The sequence below is a fragment of the Peromyscus leucopus genome, chromosome 20 (genome assembly GCF_004664715.2).
Source record: "Peromyscus leucopus breed LL Stock chromosome 20, UCI_PerLeu_2.1, whole genome shotgun sequence".
NCBI classification, from domain to species: Eukaryota; Metazoa; Chordata; class Mammalia; order Rodentia; family Cricetidae; genus Peromyscus; species Peromyscus leucopus.
In genome coordinates this window covers 39,147,576-39,165,227 of record NC_051080.1, presented here as the reverse complement: position 1 = coordinate 39,165,227, position 17,652 = coordinate 39,147,576, and the positions used below count along the sequence as shown (strand labels likewise).

The following is a 17,652-nucleotide window of genomic DNA, read 5'->3' as shown; positions in this document are numbered from 1 at the left end:
CACTAAGTAGCCAAGAGAGGCAAGTGTGTAGAGCACACTCTGCCAGATACCAGGGCTCCCTCCTCCCTCCTCCCTGAGTGCAAGGCCCCCCAGGCAGGCCTGTGGTGAGGGAGGGAGCTGCTGCACTCACCATGCTTGCTGTTCTGACTGGTACGCCGCCGCAGGCTATGCTCCAGCAGTTGGTGTGTGCGGGTGGGGCTGGCTCCGGCCATCAAGCGCACAGTGGCTTCATGCAGGAACACCTGGACGGTACAGGGGCCTCAGTCAAACTCTTGGGTTCTGGCCCGTCTAATCCTAGTGGCTATGTCTCGAGCAACCTCCTCTTCTACCTCCCTCTCTCTTCTCCATATCACCCTGCCCTTCTCGCTCCTGCAGAGCAACCTACCTTGTCCTCAAGTCAAGCTAGAAACCTAGATGAACCGTAGGAATGGGGACAGAGCACAGGCCAGCCGCTGGGCAGGAGCAATACTAGATGAGCCAGAGGCCAGAGGGAGCTTTTCCTGGTGGCAACAAAGCCCTGCGGTATTCTCTAGGGTTTGAAGGCGAGTTAGGGTGAAGCCTTGTCCTTGAAGGCTGTGTCCCAGTAGGCCAAAAGGACAAAGGAGGAGAGAGAGGAATGAGGGGCAACGGCTAGGTTGGTATCAAGTTCAATATCTTATTTCTTCAGAAAGGAACGGAGTCTGGACTCACAGTCTTGTTTGGCCCTTTGACATTGCAACCCAACACTGTCTTCTACAAGGCCATGCCTAAGAACTGTGCAATAAAACCAGCCCTCCCTTCCCCTCCCCTCCCCTTCCCTCCCTTCCCCACTGGCAAAAGATCACATACACAGAAATCTCATTATAAGTTCAGGGTTTTTTTTCTTTTTCTTTTCTTAGCATTTCTCTGTGTAGTCCCGGCTGTTCTGGAACTCACTATGTAGACCAGGCTGGCCTTGAACTCAAGAGATTCACCTGCCTTTGCCTCCCGAGTACTGGGATTACATGCATGCGCCACCACACCTGGCTCTTAAGTTTATGATTTTGTGTTCAGCCACTCGTTGCTCTTTGGTCACAGGTGGGCTGTAGGTGGGTTGGCTGGGCCCGGGACATGTTTCCTGGGATAAGTCAGTAGCTCTTTGTTTGTTTCTGAGACAGGGTCTTACTGTGTAGTCCTGGTTGGCCTAGAACTCCTGTTGTACACCACAATGGCTTCAAACTCACAGAGATCCCTGTGCCTCTGCCACCCAAGTGCTGGGATTAAAGGCGTGAGCCACCTACCATGGCAGCTCAAAGAAAAAAATGTCTTTTGTTGTGTGAACATGTGAGTGTGGAGAGTAAATGCCACATTATGCACATGGAGGTCTGAGGATGACCCCTGGGAGTTGCTTCTCGCCTTCCACCATATGGGTGCTGAGGACTGAACTCAGGTCATCAAGCTTGAAAGCAAGCGTCCTTCCCTGCTGAGCCATCACTGGCCTAAAGCAGCAGCGTTGAGGTAAACAGAATCACTGGTGGATGGAGGCCCAGGTCTAGGTCTCTAACTTGTTTTTCTTTCCCCAGTAGTAGAGATAGGAACTAGGACCTTACACATGCCTGGCAAGCTCTCCACACAGAGCTGTATCCTCAGCCTTTTAAACGTTGAGAGGAGGTCTTGCTAAGTTGTATAGGCTGGCCTTGAATTTGCAATACTCCTGCTCCAGCCTGAGTAGGCAGTGATGCTCCTCAGTGATGCTGGGAGGAAATTTGGGGAGGTGGGGAAGGGAAGGCATTTTAAAGGAGGTCTTCAATGCCAGCCAGTCTGTGAGCAGACCAGAGGTCTGACCTGAGTGCATTCCATAAGGTAAGTGCGGCCCAAATTTTGGGGTACACTTCTCTCTCGTTTTTGGTTGAGGTAAGGTCTCATATAGCCCCTGCTGGCTTCGAACTCACTATGTGGCCTCAGGTGACTTTGGGTTGTTCCTGATCCTTCTGCTGTTATCTCCTAAGTGCTAAGATTTCAGTGTGTGCCATCCTCACACTTGAGACTCATGTGGTGCTGGCGACTGATGCAGGGCTCTGTGCGCTCTAGGCAAGCACACTTCTCACAGCCAGTCCGGTGCTCTGAGGACTATATCTTTCTGCTGTACCACTGTCACGGCTTGCTGCACACAGTGTCAGTACCACCATGAGGCTGGACCTTAGGATAAGGGATTTCTTCCCAGCAGAAGTGAGGCAGTGTTGTGGAACACTGGCTTCTGGGCAGGACACAGCCAGTGCACTCTGGATCTGTACTCTGCAATGAACAGAAGCTAAAATCGCTTTCATGAGATCTGCACAGGATTGGGCTCAACAACTTCCTGTCATGGAACAGGTGGAGCTCATGTGGTCTCAGCCCTCTCGTGAGATCTATATGCAATAACTGATTGATGGGAGACGGAGAGACATTATCGTCAGCGGTGGAGCCACTGGTTAAGGTCCCATGAGCCTAAGAACAAACTTGATGAAATTGACTGGGCCATTAAAATACAAAACAACAACAAACATGGAAGCAGAGAGCGACTGGCCGGGAAGAGGAACGGGAGCTGCGGGAGTGAGGAGGGGAGGGTAACAGGAGAGAACAGGAAGACAGCACATTATATCCATATGTGTACATGCATAGTAATGTCACCATGAAACCCATTATGTATAATTAATATAATCTAATAAAAACAAAAAATGAAGTGAAGGGTATGCCAACTATGATTATTACACATTATGTATAGATTAACTTGTAATAAATATGTATTCTATATACAACCTATAAATGTTTAATTATTATGTGACAAATAAAAAATTTAAATACGTTGTTAAGCTGGGCATGGTGGTGCACCATTTAATCCTAGCATTTGGGAGACAGAGTTGGATGAATCTCACTGAGTTCAAGGCCAGCCTGGTTGACACAGCAAGTTCTAGTCACCCCCTTGTCCCCCAACTTGAAATGTTTAATGCAATCTAAGCTTGGAGGTATGTGCTTGCAATTCCCTATACAAGGTGCTGAGACGGACTAAGACAGGAGGATTACTTGAGGCCAGGAGTTCAATGCCAGCCTAGGCAATATACTGACTCTGCTCTGAACAAAACGAAAGGCCCAGTGCATCATTCTAGTGGGCAACATAAACAGAAGGAATGACTTGAGCCTAGTATCAGTGCAGTTGTGCGACTGTCCTCAGAGGCTGAGCTCGGCTCCTAGAGCCGGAGCTGGGGTGCTGTGGAGAGAAGGCGGCAGAGCAGTTCCCAAGTGGCTTAGAAAGTGAGTCAGTGAATTTCGCTTTGAGAGTGGCTCTAGGGTAAGGCTGACAACTACTTATGACTGCCAGACTCCCTTGTGGCCAGGACTGGGAGATCCTTAGTTGCTCCTCTGCCCTCTGAAGCTCTTGTGTGCCTGACTGGTGACACATGGCTTTGGGCTGGGCATATGCAAAGGAACACATGGCACCCAGCTTAGTGTTGAGTCCCAGTAGGTGCCTGACAGGTCATGTGGTTGACTTCAGAGAGTCACCTTCACAATATATGCCTACGAAGGGACCTGGGGCCCAGGACCCACACATGCTAATCTGCACATCCCACCAGCCTGCTAGGCCTCACCTTGCGGTATGCCGGGCGGAAGCTATGGGCCAGCCTGCGCAGGCTGCCCAGGTCCCGCTGGAAGCCAGCCAGCTCAGTGCCTGATGCATGGTAGGTCTCACCCAGACCCTGGCTGGCACCTGCCTGCTTTTGCCAGAGTGCTGTCCTCAGGGACAGTAGTAGGTCACAGGTGAGCAGCTGGACCACCTAGGGGATAAACCAAAAGGAAGAGACAGGTGATTGGCCTATGCCTAATGCAAGGTCCCCAGCACCTTGCAGACCTTCCCTCAGCCCAACACTTAGAAGCGCCAGGGCCTGAAGTGCAAAACCCAGGGGCTGGCATTGAAAGGACAGCTGTGGGGAACCTAATCCTTTCCCCAGGAGGTAGGAGGTCTGTTTCATCGTTCCCCAAGGAAGAAAATGAAAGCTCTAAAAGGGACACAGCACAGGGAGTAGGGGCAGGGAGAAAGTCCTTGTGGGTCTCAGGGCACAGATTTCCTTAGTTTCCTCATCTATAAAATGGACATGGCAGCACAGCTGCACGAGCATTTACAAAACTGCGCTCTGCATGCACAGCAGGAGCTGTGTGGACTCCGAAACGGCTGACAAGGCAGCTCCTTGTCCCCACAGCCCACCAGGACCACGTGCAGCAGTAAGGAGAGCTGCTCTAAATGGACCACGAGATTTCCTGCAGGCCACTTCTCATCTCACCTCGGTGGTTTCTGCTTTCCTGTAGGCACTGGACTTGGGGTACCATGCTGCCCAGACCTGGACTGCCCCATGCCTGCACAAGTCCCTAACCCTTGGCTACCATCTTATGGCTGCTGACAGCCTCAGGGGGGAACACAGATGAGAAACTTCCTACCAAAGCTGGCATTTCTAAGTTGTAGGTGTCAGAACAACATCTTTGGGTGTGGGAAAGTAGCCAGGCCTGGATCTTGCTCTTTGACAACGCTCTCCCACCCTGGACTGCTACCTAGGAACCACAGCTCCAAGGATGGCCACTACAAACTTTCTAGTTCCTCCAATGTGGCTGACAATGGTTTCCTCATGAAGATATACACGGGGAGACCTAAGGAAGCCCAACAGTGGCTATCCTTGTAGGGTTGACATGCTGTCCTGATTTCAATGAAGCACCTATGCCTGCTGACAACCACTACCTTGAAAGTCTAGCCCAGCTACTTGGGACTAAAGCCCAGAGAGCAACTAGTTCTGACCTTCCCTCCTCTCTGGAGTTACACCACACATTCCTAGGGGACCAGCTGTGACATTCTATCCTCCTCATTCTCCCAGGAGGATTCGGCCTTTAGCAGTGCCCTCCAACCAGTGTCCCCTCCAGTGTTGAGACCGTTGGTCACTGTACAGTGGGAAGCCAGGGCAGGCCTCTGTGATGCACTGTGGGAACATTGCACAGGTACGGCCAGAACATGCAATGCAACTACAATGCACCACAGCAACCCGCCAGGTGTGCAGCGGGCCACACAGGCCTGAGGGACTGTAGAGTCTCAGGAGGTAGCACAGACTACCTGGAGAGATGCAGAGCCCTGGCCAGTTCATTTGTGGCTTATAGGAAGCTGCCGGCTAGCAGGATCTGGGATTAAGGGAGCCAAGGAGAGGAGAAGGTGCAAACACATTTGCCCCAGGAACCAAAAGGTATGCCTGCCCCAGGAGGACCCATTCTGGGGAAGGGAACTACTATTCTGGCTTCTGTGTCTCTTAGACAATCCGACAGGCTAGGTAAACTTGGCGTGGGAGCATTCACACAGACCAGACCCCAGTGCTGTCTGTCTGGAGGGGCTAAGGTCCCCACTCACATGGTTAAGTGAAGGATCAGAAGTAGCTCCACTGACGTTGAGACTGCTCCATAGGTGACCACTGGCCCTCTCACAATGACAGAAGGAATTCTGTTGCCCATCTCCTTTCCCAGAGAGTGAGGCATGCATGGCTTTACAGGCATAGAAGACGGCCTTCACCAAGGGACTCCTAGAGCAGGAACCGGAGGAGAAAGCAGGGGAGAGCATATTAGCTGGGTTACAAACAGGTGGATAAGCCTCAGATTGGGATCGTCACACCCTCTATCACTGCAGTATCTGCTGTCACTATAATTGATGTCACAGTGATATCCTGTAGCCAGCTTCAGTTAGGAAACACTGGTTGTGAGCCAAGTCAAGCCTTTACCTGTTCGGTATTCCTTTACTTGGTGCTAGAGGTGACCAGAGACCCAGATTTGGTGCTAACGTCTCTGGATTGGGGAGAGAATGAGAAGTGATGGCGTTGAGTTGGCAAGGGTTCCCACTCACCCGTTCTCAGGAGCAGAGGAGCCGAGAACACTGGTAAGAGGGATGCCTATGAGGCATGGCTGCTGTCTGCTGTGGCTCTGCGGCTCAGTGGCCAAGCGACTTTAGATAACATACTGCTGAGCCTCAGTCTCTAGGTGAGTCAAGGCAGACACACTCAGGTGGGACAGCTATGCAGGGTGGGTACAGGGCTGGGTGTTTATGGATGGGGACTTAAACATAGGGCCACTTAAACGAAACGGGGACAGCTCAAACTGCTCCCTCCCACTCTCTGCGGCCCTTCTGTGCTCTGGGAAGAATTCTATTTGGCAAGAAATGTGTTTTGGCTTTCAAGACAGAACCCCAGGTGGACTTTTTGCCTTATAGCATTTTATAATTTTACCACAAACACCCAGATCTCACCAAAAACAGCCAGGGTATCAGCAGGTAGGGTTGTTTATCATTAACCAACCGTTAGACAGCTCCAAGGTTGAGACAACAAGAACGTCAAAGTCTCTGGCTATGCTTCATGCTATAGGTACTTTAGCAATAAAAGAGGCTGAGGGCTGGAGAGATGGCTCAGCACGTAAAGGTGCTTGCCACCAAGCCTGATGGCCTTTTGGTCCCCGAACCCATCAGGCGGAGGGGAAGAACACGTTTCTGTAAGCTGTCTCTGAGTTCTCTATGTGCGCCATGACAAGCACACGTCTGAGTAGATGTGCATGCACACACACAGAGCAGACAAGGCTGACGGGAGTGGAAACTGTAAGGAAACCGAAATAGAGTCCACACAAGCTGCAGGACTCCCTGCAGTGGCCATAACTACATCCCACTGCTGCTTCTGAATTTGCCAGGGGTGATGCTCTTTTCATCTGTATCACATGGCATCACGGAAGCAGAAGGGAGGAGGTGGCCTAAGCATCAGGGATAGCTGCTAAGGCGCCCGAAGAGCTACGCAGAACACACACAGAGGGAGGGCTGTGCCGACCTAGATCATGTCTCTGTGGCTCCTTTGCCCCTCCTCCAGCTCCCATCTGTTGTAGAGTTCTGACCCCAGATCAGCATGGCTCTGTGGACCTGCTCCCTTCTGCTACCTCACATAAGATTCCCTTGGAGAGGAGTAGACGAACAGTTGAGGAGCTTACGCACTCAGTCACTTCCAGGGCCTTGGGGACCCGTTCTACTTCAGTAAAATGAGAGCGCACAGCTGCATCATCTCCCTGGAGCCAGCTGATGGCCATAGTGATTGCGGATGTCCACCACCTACAGATGATATCTGGACCTGGATGGGAACAGCCGCAGGAAGCACCCGTTAGTACCCACTGGAACCAAGTCTGAGGAACTCTGTGGCCTCAATGGCATGTGTCATCTTCATGTTGTGGTGATGGGTAAAGGTTCTTTGGGTTACCCGCCTACATGATCTGACAATATGTATCAAGAACCTTAACATGTTCACGCCTATTAATCCATTAATCCCATATTTGATACTCCATCATTAGGAAACCAGTTTGAAAAGAAGTTTAACAAAAATGTTCTTTTTTAAGGTTAGATTTTTGTTTATTTTCGGAGAGAGGGTTTTTCTTTGTAGCCCCGGCTATCCTGGGACTCATTATGTAGACCAGAGTAGCCTCAAACGTAGAGATCTGTCTGCCTCTGACTCTGAAGTATTAGGATTTAAAGGCATGTGCTGTCATGTCTGGCTTGTTTTAGGTCTTTTTTGAGACAAGATCTCAGTATGTGGCTGACTTTGAATTTGTGGCAATCCTCCTGCTTCCGTGTCTCAAGTGCTGGGGTTACAGATGTGAGGCCTGCTCATGTTTTGTTTGTTTTAAAACATTTACTCTCTTTTTAAATTACGTGTATGTGGGTGTGTGAATATGAGTGCAGGTACCCAGAGAGTCCAGAAGCTGGCACTGCATCTCCTGGGAGCTGAAGTTACAGGTAGGTGTGAGCTGCCTAATACTGGTGAGGAGAACCCGACGAGGGTCTTCTGGAGAGCAGCAAGGGCTGAGCCACCGCTCCATTCCCAACCAGCTTGTTATTCTTCTCTTTTGTTTTGTTTGAGACAAGGCCTCTGAACATAGCTTTGGCTGTCTTGAAACTCACTCTGTAGACTAGGCTGGCCTTGAACTCACAGAGATCTGCCTGCCTCTGCCTCCCGAGTGCTGGGACTAAATGCGTGCGCCAGCACACCTGGCTCAGCTTGTTCTTAGGTGTAAATGTAAGTAAGGTTCTAACAGGCCCAGGGACAGGGCTCTTCCAAGAGATGTAGCAGCACATCCCTTTTGTGCTTTTGTTGCTACAGTCTTCCTTCTCTGAGCCTCAGGTTTCTCAACTGTAAAACTACGGAGATTTCACAAACCAGTGAGAGACAGCCAGTGACAGAAGAGGAGTAAGAACACTATCTTCTAAACGCTAACGTCAGTAGAGACCATGCTACCAGAGTTGATTTTCTAGGCTCCTTCTCTCCCTAGGAAGAGCGGGCAAGGGTAGCTTGGCAACCCATACCCCAAGGAGCTGTAGAAGCTGAGAAGTGGCAGCTGATGTGCTGTCATTCTGATGGCAGTTGAGAGGGAGAAGCAGATAAAATCTCAGCTCTGTAGTCAGCAGAGGAGACTACACCTGAGGCAGTGCGGAGCGGAGCGGGAGAGGCACAGATGGAGCCTTGCCGGCTGCGAGCGTTAGCACCCGGCTCCGAGAGCTTTCTGTGCTTAGGGTGAAACCCCACCCGCTCCAGGTACTCAGACTCTGGTGCCAGCCTGTGCATATGGAAAGGGTCCTGACGTGGACTACCTAGCCAGGGCTTCAGTGGGGTACTCCACCACTCACTGTTCCATTATTTTCTGCTCAAAGAATCCTGCCCAGGCCCTCTGTGGGCCGGGCAGCCTGGAGGACAGATACGAACTCAGGACGAGGGAAGATGCTTTGAGACATGCTCCTCACTCATTCTGGATCCACACTGGAGGGGTGGTGGGCCTGACAGAGTAAATTCTCTGGACTGTGGAGCCACCCACAGATACTCACCAAGGGCTGACTTGAGCACAGAACTGCTGGAGAATGGTGGGCTCACAAATCCCACAGAGTCCACAAAAGAATGAAGTAATTTCAAATACTCTAGGGCGCCGGAAAATTCACTAAACATACAGAAAGAACATACTAATGTATTGTCTTACACACTCACATACATACTTACATCTCTAAGCTTGCCTGCTTAGAGATCCAGTACTAAGACTGAATAGCCCTTTGTGGCTCCTTTCCCCCAATCCCAAGCTCACCAAGTTCTGCCCATGCATACCATATACATGCTTGATAGGCCAAGCTTTGTCAGGCATCTCTAGGAGAGCACTGATATTCTTCCCTCTACTAGGAAGGTTATCCTGAGGGCAGGATCTGTCTCTTCTTCCCTCAATAGACAACCTTGACCCCTCTTCCCCAGACTAGATTCTAATGCCACAGTCCCCCAGATATTTGCTACTGCCTAGTGGAACTGCCCCTCCCTCCTTCCTCAGGGGCACTCTGTGCAGGACCAGGACCTTATGTGAGTGAGCTGATACCTTTCTGTTCATCGGGTCTTAATCTGTGAAGGAAAGCTCATGTTCGGTAACTATGTAAGAATTTAAAAACAGCACACTCACTGCAGAGCTGGGTTTCCAAGCACTCTGGCCTGATGGGGCTGCCCGGTGAGCTCTCTATACCTCACTCCTGTCTCTCTCAACAGTTCACTGCTCTCTGTCCCCAAAAGCAAAGCGAATTCATCCAGTTTCTAACCTGCTCTGACAACCGCCCCAGTTGGTGAAGAGATGTAAAAGGTGAAAAAAAGGACAGACACCGTGGGGTCTAAATCAGAGCTCTGCTTTTGAGAAATAACCCCCAATTCCATTTCCTGGCTGACTGGTCTAGGAGAGCTGCCCGAGGGGACTGGGACTTTACCAGCTCTCATCTTCCTGGTCGCCTGCCTTCTTCTTGGCCTGAGGTTTCACCAAGGATTCCACAGCTCTTTCCAGTAGGTTTTTGCAGAAAGCCTGGTGGACTTGGGCAATGGGGTCAGCTGAAGAGAAAGAAGGGTTAAATGGGTCTTAATCGTGAGCACCTTTGGACTTGGGGGTGTACTCAGCAAGAGAATACATGTTTACATCTGTGAAGTCTTTGTACAGTAAGGGAAAAAACCAAAACCAAAACAAAAAAACCCAAATAAACCAGAGACCTTTTTATGGTGAAAAAGGCATGGAAAGAGCCTTAGAAACAGCTGTGCCTGTAACAGGGAGCAAATCTTTCTCAACCAAACCCAGTATTACCCTTCAGGGGCTGGTGAGATGGCTCAGTTGGCAAAGGAACATATCACCAAGGGTGATGACCTGAGTTCAACCCTGTGACCCACACAGCAGGAGAGAACTGGCTCCTACGAATTGTCCTCTGACCTCATGCATGCTGTGGCATGTGCCTCTACTAAACACACACACAAAACAAATAAATGACTAAAAGGAAGAAAGAGGGAAGGAAAAGAATTACCCTGTAAAACTGCCCCAAGGTAGCGCAAGCCTTTGTGTCGTTGTGACTTAGCCCCCTAGGGTGTGTGTGTGTGTCCGTGCAGGTGCATCTCTATACACTACCCCATCTTAGAGGCTGTAAAGGACAGCGGTAGGCTCTGCACACTCTAGACTATAAAGAACCCTATTTCTCTCTAGCTGTGACTAAGCTGACTGGATAAGGGGCCCGGCAAAGCTTATAATGGCTGACAAGTCCCTTCACTGGCAGGCCTGTAGAGCAAGCATCACCAGCCCTTCCCATTCTGGCCCTGATGCAGCTGAGAGAAAGAGGGGTGTTTCTGGACACTTTCTCTGTGACAAAACGGCCTGGGGAGTGCAGGTCTACCCTGTGACGAGGCTGTCAGAAGACTTGAGGTCACTTTTCCTTTCATTTTTTTTTTATTCTTTAATTTTTGGTGTCAAACATCATCCTTATACTGCACAACAGTTATTTAAAAAAAAAAAAAAAAAAAAAAAAAAAAACAAGATCCCCCCCCAAAAAAAAAACTCATTTGATATCCATTCTGTATTCAGGGGGTATGATTCCTTGTCTCAGACTCTCCACTCAGCAGAGAAACCATAGAAGAACACTACTCAAGTGTTCCCTGTGTGAGTCTACCCTGCCAGCCTCTGCACGCTAAGACTGGGCCAGTCAACTCCAATCACTATCAAATGCCAGGGACAGAAAGCCTGCCTGGCCTTCTGATGCCTGGAGCCCTGTCCCTGTCACCATTCTGAGCACTGATGAGTGCCTGCCGCCTATTGTTCCCTAACTGCTCCATATATGTCTGTCTGCTTTCCCAATGGGACCAGAAGGCCCAGAGGCCAGGGAACAGCAAGCCCCACACCTTTTTCCTCTCCTGAGTGTCTAGAACAGGGGCGAAGAATACAGCTGGTGCTTAATCACAACTTACCACGTGTGTAAGGCCCTGTGATGCTGTGACCACAGGCAATGACTGCCCTACACAGCAGGGCTGTGAACTGAGCTAAGTTACAGACAGGCTCTGAAGGGCTTGACCTCAAGAAAGTTACTTCATCTTTATGAGACCCAATCGTTAAAAAAGATACTAAGGTGGAGACACCCAGGTCTCCTGTCTCCCTTGTACCTAGCCTGTCACCAGCTCTGAGCAGTAGAGACAGCACCCTCACCTGGGTTCCTCTGGGCACAGTACAGGCTCTCCTTGGCTGCTGACTTGACTGACCAGCTTCGCTCCATGAAAAACTTCTGGCCCAAGGGGTGGCAGAGCCAGCGCAGGGAGTCAGGGACAGTGCTGTGCTCTGGGCCACACAGACTCTGGGCACGATTAAGGAAGTAGCTCTGTAAGAGAAAAGGACAGGAGTGATGCCAAGGTAGCAGAATGCTGGCTGCAGCTCCTGCCTAGTCATCAGGAAGAGCTAACTGCTGGGGAAAGGTGGATCAACAGAGCATAGGCCCTGCATGAAGCCCTAGAAGTGATCCCACCACAGAAACCAGAGAAAGTAGCAAAGCTGGTATGATCTGGGGAACGTGGCATCAGGAGCAGGGCCAGGGCACATGATGCACTTTCCTGCTCCACCCTGTCCTGGTAAGCCTGTCTCGGCCTTCCAGAGTCTACTTCTCTTTTCACCTGCTAGTATTCAACAGGTATTCACTTAGGAAGGGGCCTCAGAAGTCCCTAACTTTATCTGTGATACCAAGAGTGCCTCACCAAGCAGCCCCTCAATCCTGGGACATCTCAAGAAATTTAAACTGCACAATCTCTAGAGTATTTTTAGGCAAACTGTGTTGTTTGACTAATCTTTCCAGCTCTTCCCTGAGTGTGATGAGTGTGTGCACACCCAGAGCCAGCTGTAGGTACCACACCGGGCAGCAGGAGACTTGCCCAGGACCATGGTACATTTGTGTGTCCATGTGTGACCCTGGAAGGAAGCCTCTTCAGGAAGTCTCATGCCTTCCTTGCATGAGCCCCAACCTGAGAGGAAAGACCAGAAATGGACTTCTGTTCCCCTAGGCAAACCTAAAATGGTGCTGAGTGTAAACGACATAAACATTTTCCTATGTATATGTGCACCACGTGAGTGCCCTTGAGACCAGAAGAGGTGCTCCAGCTCCTGAAACTGAAGCTCTAGGTGGTTGTGAGCCACCGGGTGTGGGTGCTGGGAACCAGACTTGGTCTTCTGCAAGAACAGCAAGTACTCTTAGGTACTCTCAGCCCTCGAGCTTTCTCTCCAGCCTTTTAAAATTAACATACAAAGGATTAGATTTCTTTTGGCATTTTCAAACAAAATGTGTTGATTCTCAGCCAGGTGGTGGTGGCACACGTCTTTAATGCCAGCACGGCGGGAAGCAGAGGCAGGTGGATCTCTGTGAGGCCAACCTGTTCTACAGAGAGAGTTCCAGGACAGCCAGGGCTGTTATACAGAGAAGCCCTGTCTCGAAAAACAAAACAAAACAAACAAAGTGTTGGTTCTCCTCCATTTCCCCTCTCCCAGCCCCCTACCCGTCCACTTCCGGTGGCCTTTCTGTCTCCGCTTGTTTTCGGGCTCTCACGCTTTCCTCTACACTGCTTCCACAGTCTCTTTTCTAGTTTCATGCCTTTGCCCCCACCCCAACTAGAATATGACCAAGAATGTGGGATTTACCTTTCTGAGGCTGTATTACTTTGCTTGATATAATAATTTTTGCTCAATATAAAAATTTGCAGGAAAATGAATGGATCTATCCATTTTCCTACAAATTTCATGATTTAGTTTTCCTTCACAGACAGCTGAATAATTCCATCACACAGACACAGACAGACAGACAGACAGACACACACACACATTTTCATTACCCTACAAGCATCTATTGATAGACATCTAGGCTAGTTCCATAAGAAAGGGATGTTGAACCAAGTGTGGTGGTATATGCCTTTCTTAAATCCCAATACCTGGGAGGCAGAGTCAGGCGGATCTCTGTGAGATTTAAGACCAGGCTGGTCTACAGAGTGAGTTCCAGGGCAGCCAGGGCTACATAGTGACCTTGTCTCAAAAAAAGATGTTGAAAGCATCTTCCTGGAATTCAAACCACCAGGGCCCTAGCCGGGACAACATCTAGGGCCCCAGTGTAAAACACACACAAGGACAATGCTGTTGGGTGTTTTTGGAAATCCTTCCCCACCAACCCCAGCCTCTAGTTCTATCATTTTTTGAGTGATAAAATCTCTACTCTAAAACTCATGATTTCAATCTATAAAACTACTCAATCTGAATAGGGAGCTGAGCAGAGGTGGAGGGGGAAGAAGCATACATGGAGCTTAGGGCATCCATTGCAGGGGCTGCTGGTCTGGGAACTTCCCTCTTCTAGCTTAGGCACAATGAGGGCATCTATCTCATGGTCTGGTAGTCTGATGGTTCTGACCTTTAATAGACTTTAAGCAGCAATCAGTTAATGTAACAGCTTCAGAAAACTTGAATGCCAGAGTCAGAAATAGCACAGCCAAAGCACAGCCACTCAAGGATGCAATGGGGAGACTCTACAGGGGGACATGGGGACAGCTGCCTGGCTGAAATGCTCTACCGATACTTACTGGCATTTTCATGGCAGCTTATGGGCCCAGGAGAGCATTTCATTTAAATCAAAGGGACAATGACCCAGTCTCTTAGACACTGCCCAGCACTGACAACACGGTGTTGTGAAAGCAAACAGAGTAGAATTCCATGACCTGCTGTGACCTTCAACTATAACTACAACTGTGGGACAACAGAGGCTGCGTGTGTGTGTGTGTGTGTGTGTGTGTTGTGTGTGTGTGTGTGTGTGTGCGCGTGCGCGCGCGCACGTGCATGTGAGTGTGTGAATTCCAGGGCCTCTTACATCCCAGAACCTTGTAACCACTGAGCAACTCTCTCCAGGCCACAGGGTTAATCAGCAAGGTAAGGTGGTTGTCCCAAGGGACAACAGAGAAGCACAGAGTCTGTCAGGTCAGATGGCAAGAAAAGTCTACAGAAACCATCAGGAAACTATTAAGTTAAAATAAAATTTTAAGCTGAATTAAAAAGAAAAACAACAAACAAACATTGAAATCATGCTGTAGACATTAAGAAAAAATTTTTTTTTGACAGAATCTCACTTTGTAGCTCTGGTTGGACTTAAACTCACAGAGATTCATCTGCCCCTGCCACCTGAGTTCTGGGATTAAAGGCGTGCACCATCACACTTGGCCTGACATTAAGAATTTTTAGCCGGGCGGTGGTGACGCACGCCTTTAATCCCAGCACTCGGGAGGCAGAGCCAGGTGGATCTCCGTGAGTTCGAGGCCAGCCTGGGCTACCAAGTGAGTTCCAGGAAAGGCGCAAAGCTACACAAGAAAAAAAAAAAAAAAAAAAAAAAAAAAGAATTTTTAAAGATTTTATGTTCTGCACATGAGTGCAGTACGCATAGAGTTCAGAAGAGGGTGTTGGAGTTCCCTGAGCTGGAGTGACAGGCAGTTCTGAACTGCCTGAATTTTTAAGAAGCATAAGCTAATAAGAAATCTCCATGGGAGGTTGTGGGGAGACCTGAATTTAGCATTTTGAACTAATAAGAAACAGAAATCCTGGATGAACAGTACAACTTGGCTTCTATAAGGGAAAATAATTTTTATTGTTCTTTTAATTTTCTTGGCTTTATAAGCCCAATTATACTGTTCTTAATAAAAAAAAAAAAAAAAACAACTTTCCCTCTAAATTTTATAGACACCAGAGCACTCCTGAGCTGCAGCACAGAGGCCTCTCTCCTACAATTCATCTGCTCATTGCCTGACATGAGAAGCTAGGCAGGAGCCCCAGCATTGCTTAGATCTTGAGAGCTATCTAGCACTCCTGGACCAGGCCCAGCTCCAGTCCCCACCATCACAGTTCACAAATTGTGTGCCAAGTACCCTGAGTGCCACATTGAGTGCTCAGGGAGCCAAGTGATATCTGAAGTTTTTGATTAAAATACGAACATTCAACATCACGTGGACACTATGTAAAATACTAGATCAAGTGCTCGGCATTGGAAAAGCCAGGCTATACTACCTTCACCACATGTTTTGTAAAGATGAGTTTTAGGAAGCTATTGGTTTTGTTTGTTTTGTCTTGTTTGAAACAGCAATTAGCAAGTGAAAATCAGCATGGAACAGGGAATGGGGAATGCATTGTGCCTAATCTGATTCTAAGATGTGGTGGTACATGTCTGTAATAGCCATACTTAAAAAGTGGAGGCAATGGGGCTGGAGAGATAGCTCAGAGGTTAAGAGCACTGACTGTTCTTCCAGAGGTCCTGAGTTCAATTCCCAGCACCCACGTGGTGGCTCATAACCATCTGTAATGAGATCTGGCGCCCTCTTCTGTACGCATAATGAATAAATAAATCTTTGAAAAAAAAAAAAAAAAGTGGAGGCAAGCCGAGTGTGGTAGCTCACACCTTTATTCCCAGCATTCAGGAGGCAGAGACAGTCAGATTTCTGTGAGTTTCAGGACAGCCAGGGGGTAAGTAGAGACCCTGTGTCAAAAGGAAAAGAGAAGCCGAGGGAAGGGGCTGGAGAGAGGATTCAGTAGTTAAGAGCACTGGATGTTCTTTCAAATGACCCACACGGTGGCTCACAGGCATGGACATAGTGCACAGATACATGCAGACAAAACACCCAGACACATAAAAGAAAAATAAATCTTAAAAGTTTGTCTCAAAAATCTAAAACAAATTAGACATCATCTTTTCTTTCAATTGACCTATTATTTTTTTTTTCCACAAAGCTGTTAAGACAGAAATCCTTTTTAGGATACTGGAACTCCTAACAACTGAACAAACAAAACCAAACTGCCATTACTGACTGACCAACTCGAAGGTGTTTCTTTCAGTACCATAAAAACATCAGTTTGACAGTGCCACACACACACACAGAGTTTGGGAGCTTCTGGTCTAAACTGTTTTCAGAGGTGAGCCCTCTGTTTGCTCCCAACACCTGGCTCATTTGCTAACTAAATCTAACTCATCAAAATCAAAGTGTCTATTGTCTGCATCTCTTAATTCAGCTGCTCCAAAAGGGGGTGAACAGAAAGAGCTGGTCATGCTGGCCACCCTCACTCTCCTCCCCCACCTTACTGACTATGCAAACTGGGCATCATCGTTGAAGTCTCAGGTGTTTAAACCCTTTGCTCCAGGAGCATTGTCACTCGAGATTTAGTATGAGGAAGCTCACAGAGGTGGGTGACAATGTAAAAACATTTCCTCTCTGTAGCAGTCTATAACGGCAAGTACAGGAGGTGCTCCAAACGTCCCTCAGCAGTGCCAGATAAGCTTGGCTAAGATGCCCAGACTAGCCTTGGACTTCTAGGCACAAGTGATCCTCCTGCTTCAACCTCCCAAGCAGACGGGTCAACAAGGTATGGCCTAGGCCCCACTTTTAGAGACAGTTATAATGGAGCCGTTTTTTCTGATCCTCAGCTGCCACGTGTGTGCTTAACTCCAACAGGCCGAGTCCTTTATAAAAGTAGCTGTATTTCAGCAATAACACTGAATCTAAGTGGGACTTCAGGGTGACAAAGTGATTCTGTGCCAGCACTGTCCACATGTTTTTTTGTTGCCTGAACCCTCTTGGGTCTCCCGACAGATCTTATGCTTCTATGTCCCCTCTGGGAGTGCCTGGTCCAGAACAGGAGTTAGGCAGAATTTGCTGAAGAAATCAACCAATGGATGTCTCATTTATGGTCATAAAGACAGAGTGGAGAGTTTTCTTGAATTCTCTGTCCTGTAGACTGCAATGAGCCACTTGAGGCAATGGATCAGTGTTACCACACAGCATGTTCTTGGTCTGTTCTCAGCATATCACCTCCATTAGCAACTGGCAACAAGCTGAGATAAGAGAACTCCATTTTCAACATAGCTAATGTGTGGGGCACTGAGTAAAATGTGCCTGTCTCTGCTAGAGTACGAGAAAGCCTGAGGTCAGCAGATGCTGTGGACTAGCTGATAACAAGGATTGGGAACCAGCCAGCTGTGAGGAACCAATGCTGGCACCTTGCCAAGAGAGTAGGATGTGCCTCCTAACTTCAGTTCTCACCTTGCATCTGACCTGAGCTCTTTGCAGAGAGCTCTTGGCTTTTATTTCTGGATCTATAGTACTGAGACCAATACAAGGTACCCCCCAAAGCAGCTTTTGGGTGAATTAAAGAGATCAGAGATGTAACAAGATTCTAAGAGTGAAGTCAAACATGAATCCCACATACAGCTGTCTATGTCTACAAACTGATTGATACTTTTACTTCAGTGCACCAGAATGTCCCCAATAAGGCTTTATGCCTGAAAAC

The 17,652-nt window shown here is 48.6% G+C and overlaps 1 protein-coding gene across 1 annotated transcript in view; it reads right to left on the bottom strand.

Annotated features, from left to right (window-relative positions):
• The window catches only part of Srebf2 (sterol regulatory element binding transcription factor 2), a 62,634-nt gene that overhangs the window by 1,990 nt on the left and 42,992 nt on the right, over window positions 1-17,652 (bottom strand). The window contains exons 12-18 of the mRNA XM_028871240.2: window positions 11,515-11,683; window positions 9,770-9,887; window positions 8,864-8,973; window positions 6,989-7,121; window positions 5,378-5,546; window positions 3,585-3,770; window positions 131-242 (exon numbers count right to left, since the gene is read on the bottom strand). Of these exons, the coding sequence (XP_028727073.1) occupies window positions 131-242; window positions 3,585-3,770; window positions 5,378-5,546; window positions 6,989-7,121; window positions 8,864-8,973; window positions 9,770-9,887; window positions 11,515-11,683 (997 nt within the window). The remainder of the gene's footprint in view (window positions 1-130; window positions 243-3,584; window positions 3,771-5,377; window positions 5,547-6,988; window positions 7,122-8,863; window positions 8,974-9,769; window positions 9,888-11,514; window positions 11,684-17,652) is intronic.